Source organism: Oryzias latipes, chromosome 6, assembly GCF_053564925.1.
Source record: "Oryzias latipes strain Hd-rR chromosome 6, Olatipes_Hd-rR_3.1".
NCBI classification, from domain to species: Eukaryota; Metazoa; Chordata; class Actinopteri; order Beloniformes; family Adrianichthyidae; genus Oryzias; species Oryzias latipes.
In genome coordinates, this window is record NC_136242.1 from 31937524 (window position 1) to 31965260 (window position 27737).

Below are 27737 nucleotides of genomic sequence, written 5' to 3' on the forward strand. Positions count from 1 at the left end.
TCCTGGAAGTACCAAAAGTACATATTTATCATTTGACTTTGGGACTGTTTTGTCAAGCACTTAAGTAAATATTCTGCTTTCACAGAAAATAGCTTCTGTTCTAAAAATATGACACAAGCCTTTCAATTTTTGACAAAGCATGTTATGCTGCATTGCACTGCCGTTCTTTATCACCAGAATGAAGACACTGTTTTTATATGAATCCTCAAACTTTTGTCATATTGTAATTAATGTCACTTCATTTATAATTAAAACCTATGAGCCTTTAATGAATCTTTCAAGGTTTATCTCATAAAACATTTAATCCTGTTTTTCATTTGAATCTTTCAGTAATTTTTCTTTTACTAGATTCCAGTTTATTATGACTGGGCTGCAACATTTTTCATTCACTTTGGCCTATTTTTTTTGTTTAAGTTTTTTTCTTTTTTTTGCTCGGTAAAAACCAAGAATGGCTTTCATTCCAGCACCACTTGACATTTCTTCCACATACATCTGGACATATTTTTCTCCTATCTCTGCCTTTATTTTCTCCAAATGAAAATACTAAGCCTCTGCCTCCATACAGGGTTATATATTTATCTCCCTCTTGGTACATGGACGGATAAAATAACTAATTTGTTAAAATTTTACTTGTTAAAAGATTTTTTTTCTATTCCTTTTCATTTTTCAAAAAGGTGAAACACGTAAAATACAAAAGCAGTAATAAATAATTTCCAAACGTTTTTCATCCTTAAATGTTGTCACCTGTTTGTCTTTTGCAGGTATCCCCCCAGCCTCAGGTACGGGCACATTGATCATTCACCTGGAGGACTTCAATGACAACGCTCCCTATGTGGTGCCATCAGTAGCACAAGTGTGTGAGGATGCCCATGACATGAATGTGGCCATAGTTGGAGGATGGGACAAGGATCTCCCACCTAATGCTGCCCCCTTTAAGATTGAACTGGGAAAACAGCCTGGCTTGGACAAAACATGGAAGGTCTCCAGAGTTAATGGTGAGGATTCCAGTTTTATGAATCTGTAGACGGAAAAATAAAGGTTCCTTACATTTTTACAAGTTTTACAAGTCTCCTTTTGTTGAAGAACATTGAAGAAACTACACCCCATTAAAGCAAAAGCCCAGTATTTAATCAACCAAAACCATAGAAAACATGCACCCGTATGGATGTTGCTAGTTTTTGGGTTTTCCTGGTCCATAGAGGGTCATAGAGAGGACCGCCTGCATTTTAAGAGGAGCCTATAGGTAAACGTAAATTGCCATTTTTTTGGGAGAGAAAACAGGCAAATACTTTGAAAAAGTTAGCAGTTTGTTTCTTAAATTATCCAAAACAATGTTTAAAGAAACAGAATGGAATAATCGTTTCCCGCTCATTTGAGTATGACAGTGAACCCCACATCGCCTCTGGTGATTATAGGTCGACGGGTCTTTACATGAATTCAGTTTTGAGCTGCTCAAAATTTTTGGTCGGATGGGAATTACTCAGTTTACGCGTAGTTTACTTAGTTTAAACACGATTATTGTGATTCATTAAGGTGCTAATACTGGCCCCTCACCGAACCCACGCATGGGGTGTGAGCGCGAAATGTAGATACCCGTAGGATGCTCTAATTGTCTAATTACATCATTTCTAACTGTCAGGCTGCACGCAAGGAGTACCCACTTATCACGAAACCAGCACTAATGGGCTTCTTGAACAGTGCGCAAGAAAAACCTGTACGACCAGCCAACCTACTTCACTCTTAAATGTAGTATAAAAACTTACTGCCTGCAGCCTAGTCTTAGAAAAAAATAGGCACAAAAAGTAGATATTTTGTGCGGCTAACCTGTAAAGGTTTGCCTTTGCTTTGCCACAAGACAGCCTGTATTCTCCCATAAAGGGCAGCTGTGACTAAGCCTTAAGCAACATCTGGGTGAGTGTCTTTGTGTTGTCAGGTACTTTTGTTGTTGCTTTTTTCTTTTTAATATAATATAGAAATATGTTGTAATATATGGAAGGTCTGAGAACCACTACTACACTGTTCCATACATTGCAGGAATTTACGAGTTTGTCAGAGATTCATTGTTTTCATTCCACACATGTTGACACTCAGACACAAATCAAACAATGAAGATGAAGAGAAAAATAATACAACGAGGGATATTGAAAGAGGGACAGACACTGGCCGGACACTGAATCAGAGTCGCATGACCAAAAGCACTGACTGTGTGTGTGTTTGAGTGACAGAGCAAAGCTAAAACCTGCCCAGAGGTATTAGCTGTGACTGACAGCAGGAGAGGGAGGAACAGACACTCCTCAATCACCACTGCTGGAAAAGACAGATAGGGTCAGCAGAGAAAGACTCCCCCCCTTTTTTCCCAACAGAGATGGACCAGCCTTGTGTTCATCCCGCTGAGCGTGTGCGTCCATCCACAAATGCATCCAAGGAGAGCAGTTACTACATAATATAATAACAGCAGATTTGTTTATTAGATCTCTTCAGATTTGATGAAGCAGCTATGATCAACCCCTTTTAGCATCTTTTTTATAATTAATTGTCAAACCAAACCACTATAATTTCATTTGATTAAAAATGCATACAGGAAGCATATGGAGAGTGGGATGTTCTGCCAGCTCTAATAAATGCCAACGCTGTGTCATTCCCGTGGATAGAGTTCCCACTTCAGGTTACTAGTACTTCTGCACCGTTTGGTGGAGTCTTGGTAAAATTTGTTTAGCCCTGTTTAATTTGGAATTTTGAATGTAGCTATGAAAACGGATTAAAGATATGTGATCTAAGCATCAGATGAAAATAAAAATGAAACAAAGGTGTGAAGGAATAATACTGCCAAAGAAAGAAAAAACTCAATGAAACCAAACAAACAGGTTAATTCTAGGATTTATGTAATAAATTCCTAAAGTTTTCATGAAAAAAGCCTTATAACTAGGTAGCAGATTGCTACCTAGTTATTTTTTTAATGTTGGGACTATTTGAGGCATGAGATTTAAAAAACGAAGACGTTCATTAAATATTTTGTCTAACTTTTTAGACGAAATTTAAGGGGCTATACCATGCTATTCTTAAGCCTTTCAGAGCAGACTGTATGCATATAAATGATGATAAATTAACTTTGGAGCACTAAAGAACAATTTCTTCATGAAATATTAGATATTTTAGCAGCTCATTTTCCTACCCCTAGGACGACTTGATCTTTGAAGCTCCGCCTATCGCTCCTCGTGGGTGCCGCCCATTAATGACATAGACCTAGAGTGAGCCTCAGCAGTGTTTCTGAGTTGTGCCCACGAAGAAAAAAACAACATCCAAACTTTTGCAGAGATAGATGTGCATATTGGGCAAATAAAATGAAAGTGATTTGACGCTATTTCCCCAGGGAAAGTGGGTGTGTGTCTTAGAATTGGGGCGGGGCTGGCAGCGCAGTCTCTTCCTGGAAGGGGCTCTTCCTCACTTTGTGATGTCACAATGTGAGAAACCGCTTGTTTACGTGGATTGGGAGGGGCCGGTGCTCAGAGAGCAAGATTTTAGAGGGATGCTCCGTGAATGGATCAAAATACAGCTTTGGGGTTGTTTATTGTCAGGGATAAACATTATAATACAAAAAGTTGATTTTGCATGGCATTCACCCTTTAAAGTCCAAGTTTCTAAAGACAAAAGAATATACCTGTATTTATATTTATAAAATAGCTTTATAATTTTGCTATGAAATTCAACTTGTTCAAACCCTGACATTGGTTTGTGTAAAAACCAGTTATACTCCTGATGTTGGTTATATTTGTTAGCCAGGTACACTACATTTGGGTAAGACCTGTTTCTGATTATTGTAACCCTATAAGCTTGTGGATGTGGGAAAGACAAGACAAAACAGGTTTGAAATCACTGGTTTAGATCGTGTATAGGTTAGTAATAAACATGTTTTAATTTCTAAATATAGGATTGTCTTTTTTGCATTTGGATTGGTCCCTTTGTGGGTCGCCTCATGAATCAATTGTAAGGATGTGGAATAGTGTTGGAAAAAAACAACAGCATAACGCTTTGTAATGCAGTGAAAAGAGAACCTCATTTCTCATAATAGCCAGCCGCAGACTGCAGACGGTGTGATATTAAACCACTGTCCTTCCAAAGGCTACAGTACAAAAAGCAAGCTGATGAATTGCAACCAAATTAAATGTTTCCAAGTTAAATTAGTGTTGCAGGAAGGTTGGCGCTTCTTGTATTGTGTTGTGAAAGAAATTAGCTAAATGAATAGTATCTTAAATGACAAAGATAAAACATGACCTTTACAAGCAATTAAAATCTAAATAAAAATGTTTTGCACACCAGCAGGCATAAAAATTCTATAATTCAACCAAACTTTGGTCTTCATCTTCTGTTGAATGCTCACGATTAACAAATGAAAACAACATTCTTAGAACTGCTGCTAGTATGTCCTACAGCTCAAGTCTGGGTTTGTGGAGTTGGACTTTTCCCTAATTACACAGAAACAAAGGTCTCCAGTGGCTTATCCTTTTCTACATTAACTGCTATAAAACTCTAAAATTTGTCAAATGCATAGAATGGGTACATGTGTGACCTGGTTAACATTATCTGATTAAAATGTTTTTTTGCCAATACAAATGTTTAGAAAAGGTCTCATTAGTGTGCTTGCACAGCTGCAGAAAACCCAAGAGGGGAGCAGATAAATCAATATGTTAATCACCATCTGCTCCATTGAAAACCGTTGATTTCATTCAATCTCTACACCTACGATTTGGTTTATACCGCAGGTTTCACTTAAGCACCTTGCTAAAGGCAAAGTTAGCATTAAAAAGGTAAGCGCTTGTGGCAAAAACTAACTGTTTTTACATCTAAATTGCAGAATTTACTCCGTCTAAAATCTGCAATGTAAATTAGGAGAAGAAGCATGAAAATAGAATCAGCTTTAGAGTTTGAAACCAATTTTATGCTAAAAGTGTATGCACAGACATCTCCAATGGTTCATTGGCTGTTCCATGGAGAGGGTTTTTCAATGCAATTTAACTTAGCGCTGTCAACGTCCATAATATTCCCCAATTTCATGTGATTCTTGAAATCATCAATTAGAAACAAGCACTGAACATCAAAATCAATAAAACATCAAGCGTCCTTCAGATCACGAGTGATGAGTTTGTGGCCAAATCACAGCTGGAAGGTACAGATGGAACAATTACCACACCTGAGTGCCCTGGCTAACAAAAAACCAGAAAAAGCTCAATATTTGTGATGCAAACGACGTACTTTACTAGAATATGTTCATGGTTCTGTTAACATAAAGGGACATCTGCTCACGTCCACAGCATCCACAGTAGTTGGGAGGCTTTGGAGAAAACACTGCAAATAGAAAAATTAATCACTTGCTGTGTTCCCATTGACTATGAAATTGCATAAATTTGATTTGCAATAAAAAATTTGCCTAATGGAAACACGACAATTAAAAAAAAAACACATTTATTGAAAAAAGGTTTTTGCGCTTGGAGGAGGTGGTGTTTAGAATGTTTTTTTTTTTGAATTAAATGAGGAGCATGACCAACAACTGGATAGCAATGCTCTTCATAGGAACTGGTGGCCTTGGGCGCTGCACAGCGGGCGCCACGAGAGGTCTCACAGCATCACACAGCTGATGCAAAGTTGAGCGTGTCATGTGGAATTGTTGGATCCACAGCTCCTCTTTAAAATCATCCAAACACCATTTCCCAAAATGGCTTAACCCTTTATAGGGCACTCAATGAAATACTTTAAAATTCAAAAATCCAACCTTAGAGTGTAATTGGAGAACATAACAAGACTTTTTTCATGTAGAAAATCAATGCCAATGAAGTTACCGTATTTGGTTAATTGCCTCAAAGTGGGGGAAAAAATGATTCCTTTGAAAATGTCCAGTGAACCGAGCTGCAAAAGCAAATTTTTCTGACTTTGGAGAAAAAGGGAAAATTGATGTGACCCTGGTCTCTGCTGATTGGTCAAGTTTCACAATTGAGTAACCTATAATGTAGGATGGTCTCTGCTGATTGGCTGGCTGGGTAAAGATTACATGATTCTTGAACTCACTGAGACAGGGGATGGGCGTGATAACTAACATGTGCGGAAATGACCAAAAACAGTCACTTGCCCAATAAAGGGTTTTAATCCATAGCCCCTCCCACGTGTAAGGAGCTCGCCGCTCCATGGCGCCGATGTCTCTTTTGAGAGATGGCGATGAATGTAGTATTTAATGTAGTCATTGTGCTCGTCCCAAGCCCCAATACAGACAGAGGGTTTTGTCAGAAACCGACATAAAATCTCTGCCAAACCAAATATGCGAATCAGACCTAAGATATTCATACCACATTGACCGATGCCCGGGTTTACGACCCCCATTGGTGCCATTCAGCGACAGGGAGCCAGTGAAATTTTGATTACTGTTGTGTGAAGAAGGACAGAAGGAACGGACATTTGTACGAGGAGAGATGAGGAAAGTATGCAGTGAACGAAAACATAAAGGTATCTGGTGTTAGAGGAGAGGATGCAGAAGACAGGGTTGGATGGAGGAAGCTGATTTGCTGTGTCGACCCCTGAAGGGAGAAGCGAAAAAGAAAAACAAAAGAACTTTGAGGGGCTTAACAGAGTTCAGAATATTTTGAGGGATTTCCAATAGTTATGCCAAAGTGTTTATTGACCCAACAGAAAAATCTTGGAGTTTGGTAGTAAAAATTCAAACAGTTTGTTTTCTTTGGGGGTTTAAGCTCATAGTCAAAAAATAACCTTTTCTGAGTAGACAGAAATGTTAAAATGACCTCCAGTCGGGTAAAAGTTATAAGGTAGAATGAGCAGCTGTAGTCTACATCTTAGTAGGAACTTAACCTGAGCAGTTTTTTTTCTGTCATTTTGGTTAAAGAGCTTCAAGTGTGATGCAACAAGATGTAAAAAAAAAAAAAAACATATGTGACTTAAGTTGTGGAAATTTTCGTTGTCAGGAACGCGTTTGCTGCCAGTCAGTTTGTGTAAGCAAGTAGATGTGTATATAAGTATATAGACTTTGCAGAAAGGTATTTATTCAGAACAGAAGGGCAGTTAAGGCGAGACAGGTGAGTGTAACACCTATGCAATCAACAACACCTCCTTCTCCCTCTTTGTCTCCTGCAGCCACACATTCGCAAATCATGCTCCTGCAGAGTCTGAAGAAAGCTAACTACCAGCTCCCACTGCTCATCACCGACTCAGGGATGCCCCCTTTGTCCAACAACACAGAGGTCAAAGTTCAGGTGTGCATATGTAAGAAGAACAAGAAGATCTGTAGCTCCGCCCACTCCCATTTCTCCAGCCTTCTAGTGATGCTCGCAACACTCCTGCTTGTCCTACTCTGTAAGTACCCTCACACTGAGCCGCCTCAGGCCGCCCTCACCTTTTCAGTTTGCCCGCCGCCTTCCAGTTCTTTTAAAGATTTGAAAATCAACAAAATTCTGCAGACTTTTAATCAACAGAATTGGTCAAAGTAAACTTGAGTGAGCAGAAGGCTTCCTATTGTTGCTGTTGGCGTGTACAGAGACACAGCTTGTGTTCCTGTTGTTTCAGCCAGAGGATTCTGAATGCATAATGGATTTTGCTCATATCCCCCCTTCATTTTTATTTAACTGCACTGCCCAAGGCACTCCCCAGGAAGTCGAACTTAAATTTACTCTAAATGTCTCATTTAAAGCAAACGATAGCATGAATAATTCAGCCTCCACCCAGCACAACACGCGCGGAATGGAGGACATCCAACTGCTAGTTTGTGGAGAGAAAAATTCATTTGCAACTTCTAGACCCCCTGACTTCTTTTCCTGTCCTTTTTGCCGTCAGGATGTGTTCTCTGTAGTTCTTAGTTAGGCTCGCTGCACGCCGGAGGCTCAGTACAGCAGGAAGAATGATGACGGGAAAAAGAGAGGAAGATGAAGAATGAGAGGAAACAGAGAGGAATATGTGATGGATTGAAGGAAAATTGAACCAGTATATTTCACTTCAGGCCTAAAAGATGATGGAGTTCTAATTATCACATCTTTGTTCTGCTAATTTGTGTTTGCCTGTGAAATTCATCCACTGACAAATCTCAGCCAGGTCTCTCTTTATCTTTTAGACTCTTCTCTAATTTATTTTGCGGTTTTCGTTGCCACATTTGTTTTGATTTTCTTCTGATCTCTGCGTGATTTGTTCTGCTTTCCTTTCCACCTCCTTCAGCAGCGTTTCTGCTCTTCAGAGGAAACAGTCCTGACCGTTTCCCTTCTCATCATGCAGCAGTCAGCCACTCTCAGCAGGATTCCTTTGTTTACAGGATGACTTTTTGCTTCACATATTCTCTTCTTAAGGATCTGCTAATGAAGCTGCTGTGAAGCTGCTGTTTCCCTAGGTGCAAATTTATCAACAAATAAATGTGCATTTCCTAAAAAGTCAGACTTTGCTGCACATTTCTACACTTAACCCTTGTTGGCGTCTCGTCCGGCCTTCGCAGATTCGGATGATTCAGGACGGCCAAAAATGAGATGTGCAGTTTGAGAAACGAAAAGACACACAAGAGTCTGCATGAATTTTCAAACCTTTTGCAAAAGGGGAGAGGTGGAAAAACACGACCTGTTAGGCTTTGTGGCTGTCCGCTCCATCTGTCCTCAGGGCAAAATGGCTTTTATTAATTATTCAGTAAGGGATAATGAAAACATACAAAATACGTCATTAGAATGATGTGTTTTTGTCTAGTCTGCATTGCAGGTGTCGTGGCTCCTTAAACACTCCAGTATAGAAACAGAGTAAAAAACAGGCCTACTGGTGACCTCGGCACATATTATCTGCTACTTAAGGCATCAAGCATATTTCTGCAATACAATATACATGCATAAATGCATGATAACAAGAACATAGAAAATATAATAGAACTCCTGTAATGCATAATGAAAAGATTATAGAAAATATTATGGAACCCCTGATCACCTCCATACCCTCTAAAGGGCCTTTATCGTGCAAAATCCACTTTTTTGAGCTTTTAAGTGTATTATAATGTTAATTCCTCACTGTAAAAAACCCCGAAGCCGTTTCTTGATCAGTTTACTCACTCTGAGTAATCCTCTAAAAACCTGCTCTCTGATCACCAGCCCCTCCAGATCCACAAAAACAAGCAGGTCCTCACATTGTGACATCACAAAGTGAGAAACAGCCCCTTCCAGGAGTCTGCGCTTACAGCTCCGCCTCCAGGCTAAGAGACACACCCACTTTCTCTGTGGAGCTAGCAGAGATTGACTAAACGCTTTCATCTTATATGCACAATCTGCACATCCATCTGTTTGTTTTACGTGGACAAAACGCAAACAGCTGCAGAGGCCAATTCTAGGTTGACGTCATGAAATGGGCGGCACCCACAAGGAGAGAAAGAAGGAGCCTCAGAGTTTGAGTCATTTTATTTCTGGGTAGGAAAAGAAACTGCCAAAATAACTCATATTTTGTTAAAAAATTGTATGTTAGTGTGCCAAAGGTATTATATCATCACTTATATTGATATAGTTTACTCTGAAAGTCTTAAGAAAAGAAACATTTATCCCCTTTAAGACTGGAGATGTCACCAGCAACTCCTAAATAACACAAACTCTTTGACACACTGTAAATCTGACCGTTCACACAATCACAATGAATGAGCTGATTCTGACACAGAGAATGCGGCTTTGCATTTCAGCTTTGCACCAATATACATCACTATACAAGCATAAAGTCTTGCATATCAATATCATTGCAAGGCAGCTTTTCTCCGCTTCAGAATCCGCTGGCATTACGTTAATTTTGTAAACGGCTGAAGAGTTACGGTACAGTCGAAAGGATGTCCACACTGGAACTGAAGCTCAGATGAAAATTGTGTTTTTGATGTTTTTAACATGTTCTTGTGGCATTTTTTCTGATTAATGGGGACACATATAAAGAAAAATAACTTCAAAAATTGCATTTCTGAGTATTTCTTTATTCAAATCATTGAGAATCAGAAGACGACAACAAATGTTTGAAAAAGAGCTTATTTGTAACAGAAACAAAATAGGCTGGGCGGGCCACAAGCTCCCTGCTCCTCTCCATTCTGATGCAGACACCTGTAGACAAATAGATCTATTTATGTTTTGACACGGTAATAGGGAGGGGGGGCGGGATGGTTACAACCAACGGGCCCATACACAACTCAGAGGAGAATTTCTAATGAACTCCTGCCACTCTGCAGAAACTATGTCCAAGAAAACAACACAGATTTTTGGCTAAAAACCGCATAATCATAATTAAAACTGGGAACGTTTTAACAATAGATCAAACGACAGTTGGAGTGTGATTTTAAAAAGATCTGAGAATAAAAATGAAGCTCTGATGTGTCACTACTCCACGATGAGTGTGAGGGATCTCCATTGTTTGTGGAGTCTGACCAAACCGCACAGAAGGTTGTTGAAAGATCACGAGAGCATCACAGCTGGGTCACACTCAATGTTTCCCTCTCCCTTTGAGAAACGCCCTATTATCTGCAGTTTTCATGGGGCTCATTTGTCTGAACTGCAAAGCATGATAATTGGCAGAGATGCCGAGAAGACATTAAACTAGTCTTTTCCAACAGTCTGAAAGACGGCACCATTCATTTGTTGACTGTTAATCCCGAACTGATAGACGGAGGCAGTCTTATTATATATTTTCATCTAGACCTGTGCGCGTTTCCTTAAATATGTTTTAAAGAAGGTCGGATATTAAAGAACAGCTAGGAAAGAAAAAAAAAAGGATATTGTGCGCGCCTTAGTGCGTGCATGCTTGTCCCTCCATTCAATTACAGTTGCGACTCATATGCGCACACGCATGAGCGCACAGGCCAGGCTCCAGGAGACGTGACTCCTGCCCGAGCTCATCACAGAGCCCTGCGCCGGGGGAGAGATCCAGAGGACTGATCAGGCGGCATACAGTCGGATAGTCGGACAGCGAGCCAGAGAGGATCCTGTTTCAATTCCCTTATCTGCAAGCTGAACTCTGACCCTCCAGGAGAGATGTGAGGAGAGGAGAAACGAAAAGAGCCAGAAGGGAAGATGGGGGAGGGGAGGGGGGGGGGGGGGAGACAATAAAAGCATAAAGATTAAACTCTTTAGCATCTGCCTGTATGTACTGCTGGTAACAAGGTTTTTCTCTTCTGTTGCATCTTTGCAACCTTTCATACCCACTCTCTCTCTCTCTCTCTCTCTATGAATACTATATTGTCTCTACAAAATATATGCTTCATAAACAAATAATAACCAACTAAAAAAACAGCTAAAATAAGTCGATCTGCAAAATGTCCACGGTCAGTGCAAAAGGGGGTAGCCTGAAATTAAAAAAGTACTCTAATCTTAAGAAGAAATTCCCTAGAATGTGGTGAAATGATCTGCCCATGCAGAAATCTTATATTAAGACGTGAACATCTACACAAGCATTCAAAAAAGAAAAAATGAGCCGAAAAAGCTGTTAGAAAGATTTACTTATTATATTATTAGTTTTTTTTGCAAGTTCTAATCAAATGGTTTGTAGTTTTTTTATTTTTTTTATTTTAATGAACTTTATTGTAGTTTATTAAAATAGTGTGATAAGTGGAAATGACAAAATGAGAATCTTGGTTTTGTCCATCTTAATAAATACTCAAAAATGTTAAACTTTTTGTTAGAACATAAATTTACACTTTTGATCCTAAAACAATGTCAGTGAATTCCATTCTAACTAATCAAGATTTAAAATAAATGGCATGAAAATGAAACAAAGAATTACCTGTACTGTAAAATTTGATTTTTTTTTTTTTTTGTCATCTTAAATCAAGTTTTTCTAGTGACAAAAGTTTGGAGCATTTTAGTCTTTCAAGATCAAAGCTTTTAATAAGACAAAACATTCTGGTCTGTCCTGATTTTAAGTGATGTTTGCAGAGAGAAGTTAAAACATCAAACCTGATAAAATATCTTAAAGATTTAAAAAAAAGGTTTTAAGTCTTTGCAAGAATCTAATAGTTTGCAATGTATATTTTATTTCTTTCACCATTAAAAGGTGTATATCACACTTTTCTTAACCCTTTCAAACTATATCCATATTCTGTATATTATCATATAATACCTTTGGCACACTAAGAAAGATTTTTCATGAAATATGAATCATTTTCGCAGCTCAAATGACTCGATCTCTGAGGCTCCGCCTTTCTGTCCTTGTGGGTGCCGCCCATTTCATGACGTCGACCTAAAGTTGGTCTTGGCAGCGTGTCTGCGTTTCGTCCACGTAAAACAAACAACATCCGAACCTTTGCAAAGATGGATGTGCAGATTGTGCATATAGGATGAAAGCCTTTAGCCGATCACCCTGGGGCGGGGCTGGAAACGCGAACTCTTCCTGGAAGGGGCAGTTCCTCACTCTGTGACATCACAATGTGAGGCCCCTTTTGTTTTTGTGGATTGGGAGGGGCTGGTGCTCAGAGCGCCGGTTTTTAGAAGAATACTTATAAGCCATGATATAAGGCCTGTAACAGCGAGTCGGAACCCGGTTCCTTCTTTGGTGGCCTTTTTCTTCCAACAAACAATTTATCGGAATTCAAAACAGTTTTTAGCGCCCATGGAAGCATAAAACTTTGAATTGTAGGTTTAATCACGACAAGTTATTAAACAACGATGCTACAGCTGAGATTGGGGTTGTGACAAATCACAGCTTGTGGTCGTCATAGCAGCGCAACATGCTTCTCTGTGACTTTTTGTGCAAATTTCTACATGAACACTGCTTTGAAATGCCACCTGTCAGATGAATCAATGTCAAGATTTGTCATCGTAATTAGAGAATCAAACAAATGTTGTTCAACTGGAGCTTTTAAGGCAGCCTGACAGAAAAAAAAATGCAGAATAGGCTCGGGTGTGAAATTATAATATTGACAGTTATTACTGAAGCAGAAGGCTTTAAGATTTATTTTCACACTTGTGTAAATTGCAGGGGGATTTATGGTAACCATAGAGACATTTTCTTCTCTTTTTTTATGTAAAAAGAATGTTCAACATGAATCTGCCATCAGGAATCGCGATACCAAGGAGAAGAATGAAAACCATTCTGTTCCCTGTTAAAAGAGTGAAATGAAAATGTGCTGTTTAAATGAAAAAAAAAAGTCAGAAAGTGGACAGCAATGATGTGCATCGATGACGAGTCTGTGGGAGAGATGGGAGACACCACTTTTTCATATTGATGCATTTATCAGAAGAAATATCATTTAATCCTCTCCTTGAGATTTTCTCTTTTTTCATGCGTCTTCCAGTTTCCAAACTGGCTCTGCAGAGTGCATGTCTAACGAGGAGCTGTGTGGGTTTCCAACATTGACCTCAGACTGTTCCTCCACACCTTTTCCGTCTCCCGACTCAATAGCTCTTATCTTAGAATCACTGCCGATAGCGGAGACATTTCCACTCTCTTTTTCTGTCCTGTAAGCCAAACAACTCTTCCTCCGGGGATTCTTTTCAGACCTTTAAATAATGCATGTTACTCTGCAAAAAAAAAAAAAGAAGAAGAAGGGTGAGTTGTATCTGTCCGTGGACACCACAAACACGCCGTCTCCTCTGGTGCTTCAGGGGCTTGTTGTTAGCTCATCCAGAAGTCGCAGATAAATCGCAAAGCTTTGCAGAGCGCCGCTTGTCAAACCATGTCGTTTCTCCAAACACATAGAGGTTTCTATGAAGAAGATTCTTCAGATTTATGAACACTTTGATAAAAAAGGAAGAAGTAATCTGGGATGTGCGGTAAAATAGTCTAACACATGGATGTTATATTTGGAGAGTACACTAAAAAAAGGACTGAAGTTGAAAGCCCTCAAAGACCCCCTCTGATGAAAATTGTGTTTTTGTGGTATTTTTCTGATGATGGAGGACATTTATTAAGAAATAATTATTTATTCAAATCATTGTGAATCAAGAGCAAATGAAAAAAAATGCCATTTGTGAAACAGAAAATATGCTGTGCGGGCTACAAGCTTCTTGCTCCGCTGTACTTGCCAGTGGGGGGGGGGGGGGGGGGGGGGGGTTGGTCCATGCTAACTCAGAGCGAAATTTCTAATGAACCATTGCTGCTCTGCAGAAAATATGCCCTTAAAAAGTTTGACCTTTTTTTTAATTTTTAATTTTGGCTAAAAACATCATAAAAATCAATGAAATGATCAGAGTGAGACTTCAAAGAGTTCACATCCAAATATGTTAAGTAGGGTAGAAGTATCCCTCAAAATTGATCCCTAGTCAAATCTGCCCGGGGTAGATATGGGCTGTCAGTGGGGGGAAAATAGTCAAACCTGCAAGACATCAAGGTTGTAGACCGCTCTGTGAACCCGTAGAGAGAAGTGTTCATGCACATTGTATTCTACGACCTTGCTGTGGACGACAGGTTGTAGCAAACACATAGAGAATGTTAGTGTGAAATAGGTAGCAAACAGGTAGATTTGTCTCTTTTTTGTCCCCAACCCCCCCAAATCCTGTGCACTGGATAGGGAGCCCATCATTGCTGTGGGTTCTTTGCGTGCAGCCTGATTGTTAGAAATGAGGAAATTAGACCATTTTGAGTGGACATCATATCCGTGTGCCTACATATCAGGTTCACACGCCGTGCATATGGTATTTGCATGCAGCCAATAAGGGGGGCCAGTACTGTGTGGCGTATGGACACCGACCAACAGCATCACCCATACGTCATAACTTACAAATTTGGAAATGGTTTATTTCAAGCAATCAAAGCATTACATGTACAAGACAAACAACAGAAATGTATATCTATACAAGGATACACAAACATAGGATAATTAGTCAGAAAAATTAATTGGAAAATATGCATATGTTCATATACACTAGTAAAGATATCAATTATTACTCTTGATCATTAATGAACATATTAGCTCTTTTCCATATATTTCATGACACAAACTGTCCTATAAAATATTTCGATTGTCAAAAAACGTTAATTAGATTGCTTGAAAGGGAGTGGGAGGAAGCAAACTAATATAATACCATCCCTTCTTTGCAGAACTTCACAATACACCAACCACACGCATCACAATGGTACGTTCCATTTTCATGGCTTCCCTTGAGTTGGCCGCAAGAGCCTCATGGGAACTAGAAGATACACCCGGTGCTTTTCTATGACCCTCGACCGGCCCGGAAAACCCAAAAACCTGCATGTGACCAAGTCTTCAGGCATATTTGTGTTAAAAAAAAAAGTAGAAAATAAAAATATAGGACCCGGTCTTTCCCTCATCAGTCCACAGCTCTGTTACAGTTTTTGAATATATTTTCTATACAAAAAGTATAGATGCTGTTTCCACTCCTGGACTTTACATTAGTGCTTTGCCCAGATGGAGTGTGTGGGATTGTGTCCCATGTGAACGAAGGTGATAAAAACGTCAATCTCAGGAGGGTGGAGGGTGGGTGCCGATGCTCTCATCCGTATTTCTACTTCTTTTTTAGCATCCTCACATATGCAAACCCATTTCACCCAACAGTGCACAAATTCATCCTTGATTTGTTCAGTTTAGGAAGGTCTGCAAGCTCAAAGTACCAGCCAGATTTTTTTTTTCCCCCTGCATGAATTTTCTTGTTCAGCTGCAGCCTGATGTGTGGAGAACTGAAGAGTAATGCATTCTGGGAGCCAAAGATGGATAATGATTGGGTGAAACAAAGGAAAGAATTTCCCCTTTGATACAGTACACAGCTTCCGACGCAGATGCCAGTAATTTACTCCCATCTCCTCAGGATTTTAGTTCATAATGTTGGTCCTCTCTGATCGACCGCTTTCCTCTGACAGGCTCTTTCCTTCACAATAATCCCTCCCCAGCTGGATAGACTAGATATTTGGGGGCTTATTTTTCTTGTGAAAATAAAACTTCTGTACAGCTTTCTTTGAAGAAACCTGTGCTGCGCATGGTGGACAAGTTCTACCTTCCGATGGACTAAGATGTGGAGACTATAATGGAAAAAAAGCTGAAACTTGTTCAGCTCAAGAATGACAAAATATCTATAAATGTATAAATATTTACACACTAATGCCTTCAGTTTTTACCATCATCATTTGCATAAATCATTACTTTAGAGCAGGGGTGTCAAACATACGGCCCGCGGGCCTTATCCGGCCCGTCAGGTGATTTAGTCCGGCCCACACATGAAGAGTAAAACTCATAAGGATGATTAAAAAAGAAAGCAAGTTTCTGGTCCATTCCTGTGGCGAGTTATGATTTTTCAAAGAAATAACCGAAATGCGCAATTCCGCCACTAGGGGGAGCAAAGGAAAGGAAAAACAGGTGAAACAGCATATCTCTGCATCTGCCAAAAGCGAAACATAACAGCTCTGCGTCCGGGTAGGATTACCTTGGTTCCCTATGAGCCTTACCGCTGTTATCTTGCTATAAGCATGAACATTAGCGACACCCTAATGACCAAAATGTGAAGTGGAGTGAAGAGCCTTCCAGGAAAAATGGACAGAGTTTTTTCTTTCTTTCACGAAGCTGAATGCAAACCCCAAATGCTTTTTATGTCATCAACATCGCAGTGCTCAAAGAATATAAGAATAAGAATATAACATTCAGCACCACTAAGAGAGTCACCATAAAGAAAAGTTTCTGGATTGGTTCACTGTCAGATGTAAAATATTCAGTCTGTATAAAATCAAATAGACCAACTTTTTTTTTATTGAAATTAATTTTATTTGAGATCCATTGGCCCCAAGTGATTAGGCTACTATGTTGATTGAGGCATTTGTTCCAACTGAGTAAAAAACTAAAACAAAGCTGTTATTTTGCTTTTATGTTATGGTCCGGCCCACATGAAATCGGACGGGCTGAATGTGGCCCCCGAACCAAAATGAGTTTGACACCCCTGCTTTAGAGGAACACTAAACCTGAACATGGCGTTCTAATAAACCATGAAGTTGTTACTTTGAAGAGGCATGAATTATAAGTGGAACACTGGCGAGTCAAGCTTTAAGGCGTTGGCATGGCTTTATGAAAACTGTACTGCTGAATCAAGAATGCTCTGGTATTTTAACAACATTTTATTGACAATCCTTTGCTTCATCTCTTTAAAAAGATAAAAGGTGGACATGCTGCGACTTTTTAGTCAAAACAGAAATGTGGAAGGAATTAATTTATTTTAATTTTTTTAAATGGCTAAAGGCAGTTATTCCAAGGTTAGTTTGGGACATTGCCAAACACATTTTATCCTCATTTAGGGCTTTAAAATGAAGCTGAGTTATGGCAGTGACATTTTAGAGGTTTTGCTTTGCTGATCACTGTGTTTTCTTAAATGAAATCAGGCGGTCTGAAAGATGTTACAGTTAATTTCTATTCCTTACACTTTTAAGTTATGCAACATAATGGGTTCAAGGCTGAAATGACATGAAATAATAGAAATAAGTATTTAATTACATAAATGTGAGATATGTGAGATTATTTGTCTAATTATTGTTTCCCATCAGTTTGCAGGATTAAAGTGGAGTGTTGATCATTATAAGAGGTTTCATCTGATGTTACCTTTATCATAATTGAATACAAAACTGACTTAAAGCCTATTCAAATGGCAGATGTTTTAGAAGTAAAAACAAATGTTTGTATTATTCATGAAGCATTTTTCAAGGAAAGATCAAAATACAACTCGGACAATAAAAATAACTGCATATCATTTATATTTTTGGATGTATAAGTTCTGAAATGTAAATTACGGATTGTAGCCCCAAAAATCTAATTTCCCTGGAAACAGATGTAAAATAAACTGTTTCAAACTTCAAAAAGTAAAAAAATATTAAATGTAAACACCAGTTTGAGCTGCAGTCTAAACTATTTGATTACATTTTTCTTTCAATCACTTAAAACTAGTCTATTGAAATAACCCACCTCTTCTCTCTCAAGTAAAATTCCATGAACTTCTGCCTTCGTTCACAATTTAAATAAAAAAGAACTGGTTCTCCTCTCTGAAGGCTGCGCATTCAAAATGCACTGTGCTTATAAAACAGTCCGTCTTTTTAGATAAAACAATTAAAAAACATATTTTGTATTTAAATCAAATTCAACCTCAGGTTTTCGCCTATCGTGATTCAGCCAGATGTCACAATCAATCAAAGATTCAATGTGTAAAATGTAATTACAGCTGTTTAGAAGAGTGAAGTAAAATTATCCCAATTTACTCATTTACAAATCATGGCTATTATAATAAGAAATGAATTTCTGTCATGATTATTCTACACGCTGCACTGCCTCTGTTTTCGTTTAGCAGCCATGACAGACCCGGCTAATTAATGTTCGCCCTCCTCTCCTCTCTGCAATCAGAATGGTAGAGAAAAGGTTACCGCTCCCTCTGGTTCCCTGATTTCTCCTTATGTCCTGATGCTTTTGCAGTTTACATTTCACTGATGCCTAGAGCCAGGGTTGTTTTTGTTCCCTCTCACGTGATTTGATACCCATCTCCGTACATGGTCCAGGAGTCAATACATTCAACTAACTTTGTGGTAATATGATACAGATCAATTCTTAATTTTTTACCTATATCGGTACAATCTAGACATTTATTATTGGTTTGAGTCAATAATCGTTCTTCTTAATAGAGAAACTCATTCCTTTTGTTCCTTTCTGGCGCTTTTTTGCTTTAAGTAACACAAACAAAATGTTGTTGACAAACCAGCATCTTATATTAAAATCCTGACGTTTCGGGTCTGGGTTTGTTCTCTGTTGTTTCATAAAAGTATGTCATTTTCATTTATTTAGACAGTGTTTGAAGAGTGTTAAAACATTTGTAAGCTGGTTACGGCCTAATGAGTCCAACATTCATGTCTCAACTCAGACATGAATTCCCGATGAACTCCTGCCGCTTTGCAGAAACTTTGTCCTAGAAAACGACACAGGTTTGGGAACCCTCTGAAAATAGATCAAAAGATAATCGGAGTGGGACTTTACTATGTTTTTGGGTTGATGTGATTTGGACTTCAGGGCCACCGTATGTGTCTGACACAGAACAGCAACCAAATGCAACAGCAGGCGTGGAAAAAGCAGCAGATCACTACAGGAGTCATAACAGCCCCTTGCTTCTGTGAGTCTGTGTAGGAGCCCATTTGGCATTGTAGTTGATTCTGCAAGTTGTAAAATAAAGTGAGTCATTCATTACCAAGCCCACCTCGCTAAAGTGATTATATTCTGTTCATCCCACTCTTCCTCGTTTCCTCTTCCTCCTATCTCATTTTCTCCTTCCTCTCTTCCTGGCCTATGAGTTCAAGCTGTGTCTGTGTTGAAAGTGAGCTAAATTGATTCAGCGATGTATTTTCATGTCAAGGGCTTGACTTTTTAGCTGGAGGGGGAGAATTGCCTCTTTTCTATCAGGTTCTTTTTGTATTGTGACACTGAGCTGCTGGGGTGTGCGGTTGTGTCTGCAAAGGCCAGTATCTACAATTCCTTTGAGTGCCTCTCACTTTTTATGTCCTGCACTCTTAAGCCTGGACTTTATAAAAGAGGTTTCTGCAAGAAAGAAAAAAAATATATACAATGAACTAAAAACTATAAGCTCCGCCCTCTCACATATTCACTTTGATTCATTTAATTGATTTGGGATTTTTTTAACCCCATGTCATCTCACAGCAGCTGGGAAAATGATATTTCTCATTTCACAAGATTAGTCTGCATTGTTATGGGGAGAAGAGGGAGGAGGAGGAGGAGGAGGAGGAGACGCTCAGATGAAAGAAGATAAGGACAGAAAAATGACTAAAGAGACATTTTGGCATGTCAACAGTCAAAAGGCACGATGGCTTTGACAGATCCCAGCTGCCAGCTTACGCCGGAGCTGACACCATAGAAGTGGAGCAACAGCACCACCCACTCATGGACCTTCAATGGAAAAAGCATAAAGCCTCAGTAAATTCCTTTAAAAAACACAAGAGTAGCTATGACAAATCACCACCTCCAAATTTGTTGTTTTGTAAGACATCTGAAAAAAAAAACATGCCCAGGATGTGTTTTGCCAGATTAGCAGTTAAAGCCATGGCTTTTATGTAAGCCTGTTAAGTGAAGCAGAATGCCCCCTGGTGCACCTTTTCTATTCCTCTGAGGCAAAACATTTGTAAGCTCGCCACGGCCTAATGAGGTCATCTTAACCTCCAGATGGAAGTTGTTTTATTGTTTGAGCAAACAGTTAAAAGGCATTATTGTGAAAATGGCCGCCCCATCAGCTCCAAAGGGCTCTCCATATGGAGGTGACATGATATTTTTGTTCAGTCAAGTCCCAATGGGGACACATTTACCTGCATGGGAGGGGTCTGTAATCAAGGCTTGCTGTGCTCTCGGCACAACCAGAACTTTCAACCCATACGGGTGCTGCAGCTTTGGGAGTTGTCCAGGCCCATGAAGGGTCGTAGAGAGGAGTATCTCCTCCAGGTGTGTCTTGGAGTTCCCTTGAGGATCATACGGCCCCTTCAAGGGGAATCAATCTGCTCTCTCTGTAAAAGGTAAAGGACTCTGGAATTCACTTCCTGCGGATCTGAAGTCTGTGACCAGTTTTGACCATTTAGAAAACAAACCAAGTCCTGGTTGTACCAGTAGCACCATCGCACAAATGTTTGGTCATCCTAAATTGGTCTGCTTTTCATCCCTGTGATGTGTCTCCATGTTTTAAACTCTTTTATATCATTGCCTATCTTATCATACTTTTTCCCTGTGTTAAAAGCCCATCTAGGCTCAAGTGCTGCAAAATAGCTTCTGCTCTGAGCATTATGGTATGGCCATGGGACTACCGCTTTGGTGTATCTCCATGTTTTTAAATCAGTCCCTGTTCAAATAAATCCATTCGTTCATTCATCTTGGAAATGGAATGTACCATTGTCGTGTAAGTGTAAATGTATCATGAAGTATTCGTAGTTAAAGGAAGTTGCACACACTTATGCCATGTGGGTGATGCTATTGTACAGCGCTCTAATGCCACACTCTAGTTGTTAGTACGGTGCACAATGCCACACACATGGGGTGTGCACGTGATACGAAAGGGCCTGTAGGATCCTGAAGGACACCCACACAAACGACGCTCTGATTGTTTACTTTCCTAAATTGTAACATATAGGCTGCTTGCAAAGAGCATCCACTTATGGTAAGAACAGCACTAACAGGCTCAATGTGCAGTTTTCAGAGTTTGGATGGGTGGTGAGAAAAAATCTAAAAGTGGTACGACAGGCCTGCGACTCTCCTACTTCCCCCTTACTTACCGTTGCCTGTTGCGTAATGTGTACTAGACCTGTCTCCCACAGCATGCCCGTAGAACCATGTGCATTTTCTCTCTACGGGTTCACCAAGTGATGTAGGACCTTAATATTTTGTGCAGGCCACCTGTGTGTCCCGTAAAGGTTTAACCGTTTTTTCCCCCTCCTGCATTCACCTGTGAGTGACTCCGGCTTTAAATGGATATCTTGTGGTTTAGCTTGGCTCAACAAAACTTTCACGACAATAGTGGTTTAAATGGTCAATTGATTGGTGTAAAAACCATTTTGAAACAGATCCTAAAGAAAACAGTGATTTGTATATGTTTTGTTTATTTATTCTGCATTATTGTCAGTGCAATCATGTCTTATTTGATTTTTTTATGAGAGCGGTCTACAGCCTTTAAGACAAAGTTTACTGTTTTTTTTCTTCGTTTTCTGTGGTGTTCTCCTAAAAATGAATGTTTGTTGTTACACATCCATCTATCTTCTGGGAAGTTTCTTAGAGGCCATTTTTTTTCTAAAGGTAACGCTTCTTTAGAACGTTTTCACTTTTTTCTGGTCTTTCATTCACTTCCTCATAGTTTTAAATGAATGTCATTAAAAATCTGATTGTTGAGTCTGACTCTACTGTACAAATGCAACACGGGTTCAGTTTGAATGGTGGAGTCCGGTTGGATTATAAAGAGATCATGTGGGGGGCACATGAGAAGAAAGGAAAAAACGTTATCAAGATGTCGAGAGGGAAGGTCGTTGTCTGGAGGCTAAGCCAACTCCAATCATGTCAGAAATGGCGAGGAGGCTGGGAGGAGATGGCTGACAGAGAGGCAGTCAATAAAGTATCATATTGCAGGTTGCAGCATGTATGTGGGATTTTCTTTTCAGACTGTGCTTGGATTTCAGTGCAGCTCTTTGCCAGCAGTTGTACCACAATCTGTGACATTACTTGCAAACTTGAGGAACCTTAATAAAGGTTTTTCTCCATCTTTGTATCACCAGTCTAAACCTCTCCCTGAGTCTGAGTGGGTTGAGTTGAAGACAATTTGTTCTCACTGGTAAAAAGAGGTGGATTTTCTGAATACATTTGTTTTTTGTCTTTTTTTCTGAACATGTATAGATTCAAACTGTTAACCAACTCTTATAGGAAATTACACGCAGCATGGGAGTTCAGATCAGAAACCACTTAGTCTTAGCTGCCGCCTGTCGGAAGGTGTTACTTTCTGCTTCAGCCATTAAAATACTCATTTGCATTTCTGTGCTATAACTCTGGAGCCACTGGAGACCAGATGTGCTGCAGCATGTTGGAAAAAAAACCTGACACAGTTTCAGTGTTCAGATCATTTATAAAGCTTCAGAAACAAACGTTTCTGCCAGCATCAGTGAACAAATCATACACCTCTGAATTGCCCTGAATTTTTAAAGACCCATCCAATGAAAATTGTGTTTTTATTAACAATTTCTTGTGGCATTTTTCTGATGATGAGGAACTTAAGCCTAAAATGTTCTTTCTTTAATAAAATCCTTTTAAATTAGGAGCAGACGGGAAAAAAAGGCATTTTAAAAAGCCTGTAGCTGTGACGTAGGTGCTCCAGGCGGATAACATATGTTTTCAAAGTATTAGCCATTAACAGTGGTCTTTTATTTATCATTAAGCCGTTTTTAGCCAGAATCAAAACATCTGTGTTGTTTTTTAGGATATAGCTTCTGCAGAGCGGCAGGAGTTTTTTAGAAATAATTGTGGTCGGAGTAAGCCCTGATTCACATCAAATTAAATAAAGAACTACTTATTTGTAAGCTAAAATGTATGTCCTTTATCATCAGAAAAATGCCACGAGAACATGTTTAAAGAGACTGCAGTTGCTCTTGCTTGGTGATGTGCCTAATTTGAGTGTCTCTTGTCTTTTCTCCTCCCTCTGTTCCACATTTCTCCTCTGTGTCTCACATTTCCTCCACCCTCTTCATCCGTCTCTGTCGTCATTCCTCCACCAGGCCTGTAGATTTTTGCTGAATCCTCCCGTAGATCTTTTTCCAACACTGAAAAGCAACGACTTACCTGCCCCACACGACCCAGGCTTGGGAGGGAAGAAAAGAAGAAGTCTCCTCACCTCGATAACTCAAACTAGCAAATACACGCAGTATCCACCGGCACAACAGCTGAGTAGCAATCCCTCTATATGTATGTGTGTGCATTTTTTTTTAAACAACTTTTCACACTTCGGCCTCTCTCAACAACTCCCTCAATCTTTGCTTTCCTGGATTAATTTTTTCTCATCTTATTTTTTCACTCGTTTATTTTTTCTCCCCATCTCCACTTTCCCTCTCAACTTTTCTTGATCCTCCATGCATCGATAATTCCATTTATTTTCCTCCAGTTAGCGTGACACTGTATTTATTTGTTGCACTGGCAGGCATGTACTGAATGTTAGCAGTGTTCATGGCAGCGAGCCACATCGGCAAGAGATACTTGAAACAACAAGTGTACTCATACTGCAACGAAACTGATGTAAACAAAAATTCCCTCTTTTCACCGCCATCCTCCCTTACCTCACACTTCCCATTGTCGGTGTACAACCCCTCCCCCTCATGCCCATCATCTGACCTCTTGTTGGTTTCGCCGGGCCAGGGAACGCCTCGACCGCTGAGCTGCTGTCCTGCTCTGGGAAGAGCATTGACTTTCTGACTTTGGTGTTTCTTTGGTTTGTTTTTTTTTTACATCAAAGACTGTATTTGATTTTGTTTCTCTCCGTAAGCAGAGAAAATAAAGTCCTTTTTTTCGTCTGCAGTGGTTGTGGTCTTTTTAAGACAAGGTGGTAGCCATAAGCCCTTAAGTCAGAAACTCACTGGAGTTTATTTCTGCGGTTTGCTTCTATTTTTCCTTTTGATTTTGTTTTTGATTTTGCATTAGTCGTCATGGAGTGAAAACAGTATATCTTTATAGTAATGGTGTAAACCTTAAAAAAAAAAGTACTATTATAAAAATATTTTATTTTTTACCATTGTATAAATATACAGTATTGATTAACTTATGTACTCGGATTGCAAGTTCTTTGTTTAGCCATGCAGTGAGTAAGTTTAAAAAGAAGACGCATTTGAAAACCTTTTTCTGTGAATTTTAGGCAATATTTCTAATGCTATTGATGTGTTCACTATTTGACTGTAACATTTTTATATTTTTGTTCTGTTTTTACCTTTAAACCTGTGATTAATTGCACAATAGGGAGTCTTGTTTTTGTCAACTGCTTTTGTGTCAAAGTTTGATTTGGATCTCTTGTCCGATCTGCCTCTCCTATCCTCTGTCCATCTCCACTAGAAGTGAAATGAAGTTGTGTAAGAAGAAAAGGCTGTGGTTTTGTTGGATAGTTGAGTGTTTTTCCCTTTTTTTCCTGCGCTCATCTAAAGAACTTAGCCTGAGTGAGTTCATTTGGAGGAGCACCTCAAAGAAAAGATGACATTTTGAATGAGTTATGTCTGTCTTTTGCACTAATTTAATAAAGCTGTTACTGAAAATTCCCACAAAACTGTTTTGGAAATTGTGTTTAATGATTTTTGATGATCTGTCTGGTTAATATTTATCTCGGATAAATTGCATTTTATACCTAAAACATACATTTTACCCTAGATTTGTTTTCAACAGAAATTAATGTAAAATATCAATGACTTGTATGAGATCACCAATCTGAATCCCTAAAGGTATGTTTCTTAGGAATAAACCATTGACTGTATACAACTGGATTGGGTCAACGTGACGTCACCCGTAAAAAATGATTTACTCCTGACTCCAACCAACCAGTCGCCATTGTTTTGCAATTTGGATGCCGCCATTGGAGCCGACATCGTCAGTAAGCAGTCATTGGTCCAAGTCAGTCTGAAGCTACCTTCAAAATATCCTTGGCAGCAGATCAGAGCCCGAATGGTTATCCTGACCAATAGAATGACTGACTTACAGCTGTCTATAGGATTTTTGCTCATTGGACCTAGCAGGTACTTCCTGTCTGGAACGCCAGGGGGTGGGAGTCACTCATATACAGTCAATGAACTAAATCTTAAGCTTAGATTACTGTAACCTTTAAAACACTGCAGGTCATTTTTAGCTTTTTGAATTTCTCTTTTTATCTACCATCTACCGTTTGTTACCCCATTCATAGAGGGTCAGATACGCAATAATATTAATAATTGTTTTGTATTTATACAAACAGCCTTTATTGTTTTATGACTGGATGTATTTGCTAAACATTGTTCTGTTTCACCAAATGTGTTTGTAGATCTGCATTCATATTTTTACAATTTTGAATTTGGAACGAGTTGGACTGATGTTTTGTCTTATTCATCAGAATTTTTAAAACACTGGCTCTGCATCTCTCTTAACTATAAACATCGGAATGCTTTTTCTACTCCTCCAATTTAGTTTTTGAAGTCTGGACCATCAGTCTGTCATTTAAAGTACTTTGGTTTTTGGCTGAACCTGTTTTGCAAGAAAACCAACATCCCACCACTTCCCAGTCTAGAAATTTGGAATATTTCTCAGACAAATGCAACCAAGTGGTCAGTATCACACAGACACATGGCATCCCCTGTTGGTAACAGAGCAGAATCAATTAGGCAGATTAGGAGCTGTGTTTGAAACCCTCTCACTTAAGATCCCCAACAAAGTGGGAATGTGCTGGAAAGTGCAAAGAGCAAACGGGAATCCAGCTGTATTTAGATCAATGAGGGGAGGAGCTGGGGAAAAAAATGGCAGACTTCGGCCTTTTAACTTTCAACGCGCTAATCGGAATCTGACTTGAGCAGCTCCCATAATTACCGCACTGGAACAAGGGCACAAGAGCATTTCTTTCCAGTCAAACAGTGCCCATCCCGTCAATTCAATTCCCTCTGAACTCCATGAGTGGTTCTCAGGAAGCGGTGGTTGTGAGGCAGTGGGGTTCCTGGCCTAAATGGAATCAAATAGAAAAAAAAAAATCCCAAGAAACAATAACTGGAAGAAGGATCCATCCAAAATAATAATAGAACTTTCCCTTTTTTGTCTTTTCAAGCCTTATTTGTCGTCAATCTCAAAGTGAGGTCAATGCTTCCTTTTTGGTTGTGTTGGTACACAACCAAAAAGGAAGCCCCTCCTTAAGCCAGAAGACTTAAAATGGGTTTTTCAACAGGATAATGACCCAAAGCATACAAATACTTATTTCCTCCACTGTACATCAGCACAAGATGACTACAAATAATAATTATGGATTTGATTTATCTGCGCCTTTCCAGATGCTCACAATGAGTTCATTATTAATTCAGTCCTTGTTCATACTTGGTGATGACTGAGGCGTGGCTGCCAGTTTGCGCCTACGGCCCGTCTGACCATCCCCAGAACATTCAGACACATTCACACACCAGTGGAGCCCCACTGGAGGCAGGGAGGGTGAAGTGTCTTGCCCAAGGACACAACAACAGTTGACTGGGGGGAGCAGGGATCAAACCACTGACCCTTCAATCACTGGACGACCTGCTCAACCGCCTGAGCCACTGCCGCCCTAATAATAATAATTAATAAATAATAATAAATTAACAGTATTACCACATCCTTACTGGTCCGAACCAAGTTTCCAGATTTCTTTCAAATTACTTTCCATCATAGCAGTGAATCGAAAGTTTTGTACTTTTTTTTGTGTAACTGCTTGTGCGTTGTTTAAATATTATTTTCAGTGAGTTCAAAAACGTATCACTGAGAACTTCTATGAGTCGTTGTCAGAGTTGTACGTCCACAAGGAATTTTGAAATTGTATTTCTTTCTGAAACGGACACAAATGAGTAATGAATACCGTATTTTCCGGACTATAAGTCGCACCGGAGTATAAGTCGCACCAGCCCAAAAATGCATTATAAAGTAGAAAAAAACACAGATAAGTCGCACTGGACTATAAGTCGCATTTTAACTTTCACAACCTCATATGACACAATCATAGCAGACTGTTTATCTAATAATTTCACAGTAATTTTTTCTCAAACTTATGTATTTATTCTTTTCATGAAGCATCATTGGCCAACTAATACTCTGTTTTCATCCTGTATTTGTAGAAACAGTTGTCATTTTTATTGCATTTCTGAATCTATGAAATCATTGGAAAATAGAATATTATGTTTTTAGCCTTCAAGATCTTACTGTAAAAAAAGGTTTGCTGATTCACTGAGTCACTTAACATACTCTTAACACTTAACATACCTCATACATCAAATTGACCCAGGAACATAATATCTGTTCCTCACAAATGACCATAACAGGAGGGTTAACAATGTATTTATTTCAATTTATTTCTAATATAAGTCGCTGCGGAGTATAAGTCGCACCCCTTGCCAAACTATGAAAAAAAGGGCGACTTATAGTCCGGAAAATACGGTACTTTTTGACAAAGCTTCCAACATATACATACACACATATACAAATATTTAAACAAATACTTTGATCATGGTTTTTAAATTCTCTTATGGCATTAACTAGAAACATACCCACAGTCTGAGGATCCCTGCTGTAGACCAGAGCGTGG

The 27737-nt window shown here is 39.2% G+C and overlaps 1 protein-coding gene across 2 annotated transcripts in view; it reads left to right on the forward strand.

The window, feature by feature from the left end:
• The window catches only part of LOC101158522 (cadherin 13, H-cadherin (heart)), a 197429-nt gene extending 172704 nt beyond the window's left edge, over positions 1–24725 (forward strand). The window contains exons 8-10 of one of the 2 annotated variants that reach the window (XM_020704255.3): positions 762–995; positions 7135–7353; positions 23197–24725. In XM_020704255.3, the coding sequence (XP_020559914.2) occupies positions 762–995; positions 7135–7353; positions 23197–23204 (461 nt within the window). In that variant the 3' untranslated portion in view covers positions 23205–24725. Of the gene's footprint in view, positions 1–761; positions 996–7134; positions 7354–8205; positions 8415–23196 lie in introns of those variants that run through there. The other variant, XM_078949029.1, reaches the window with a different exon arrangement.
• Positions 24726–27737: the final 3012 nt, after the last annotated feature.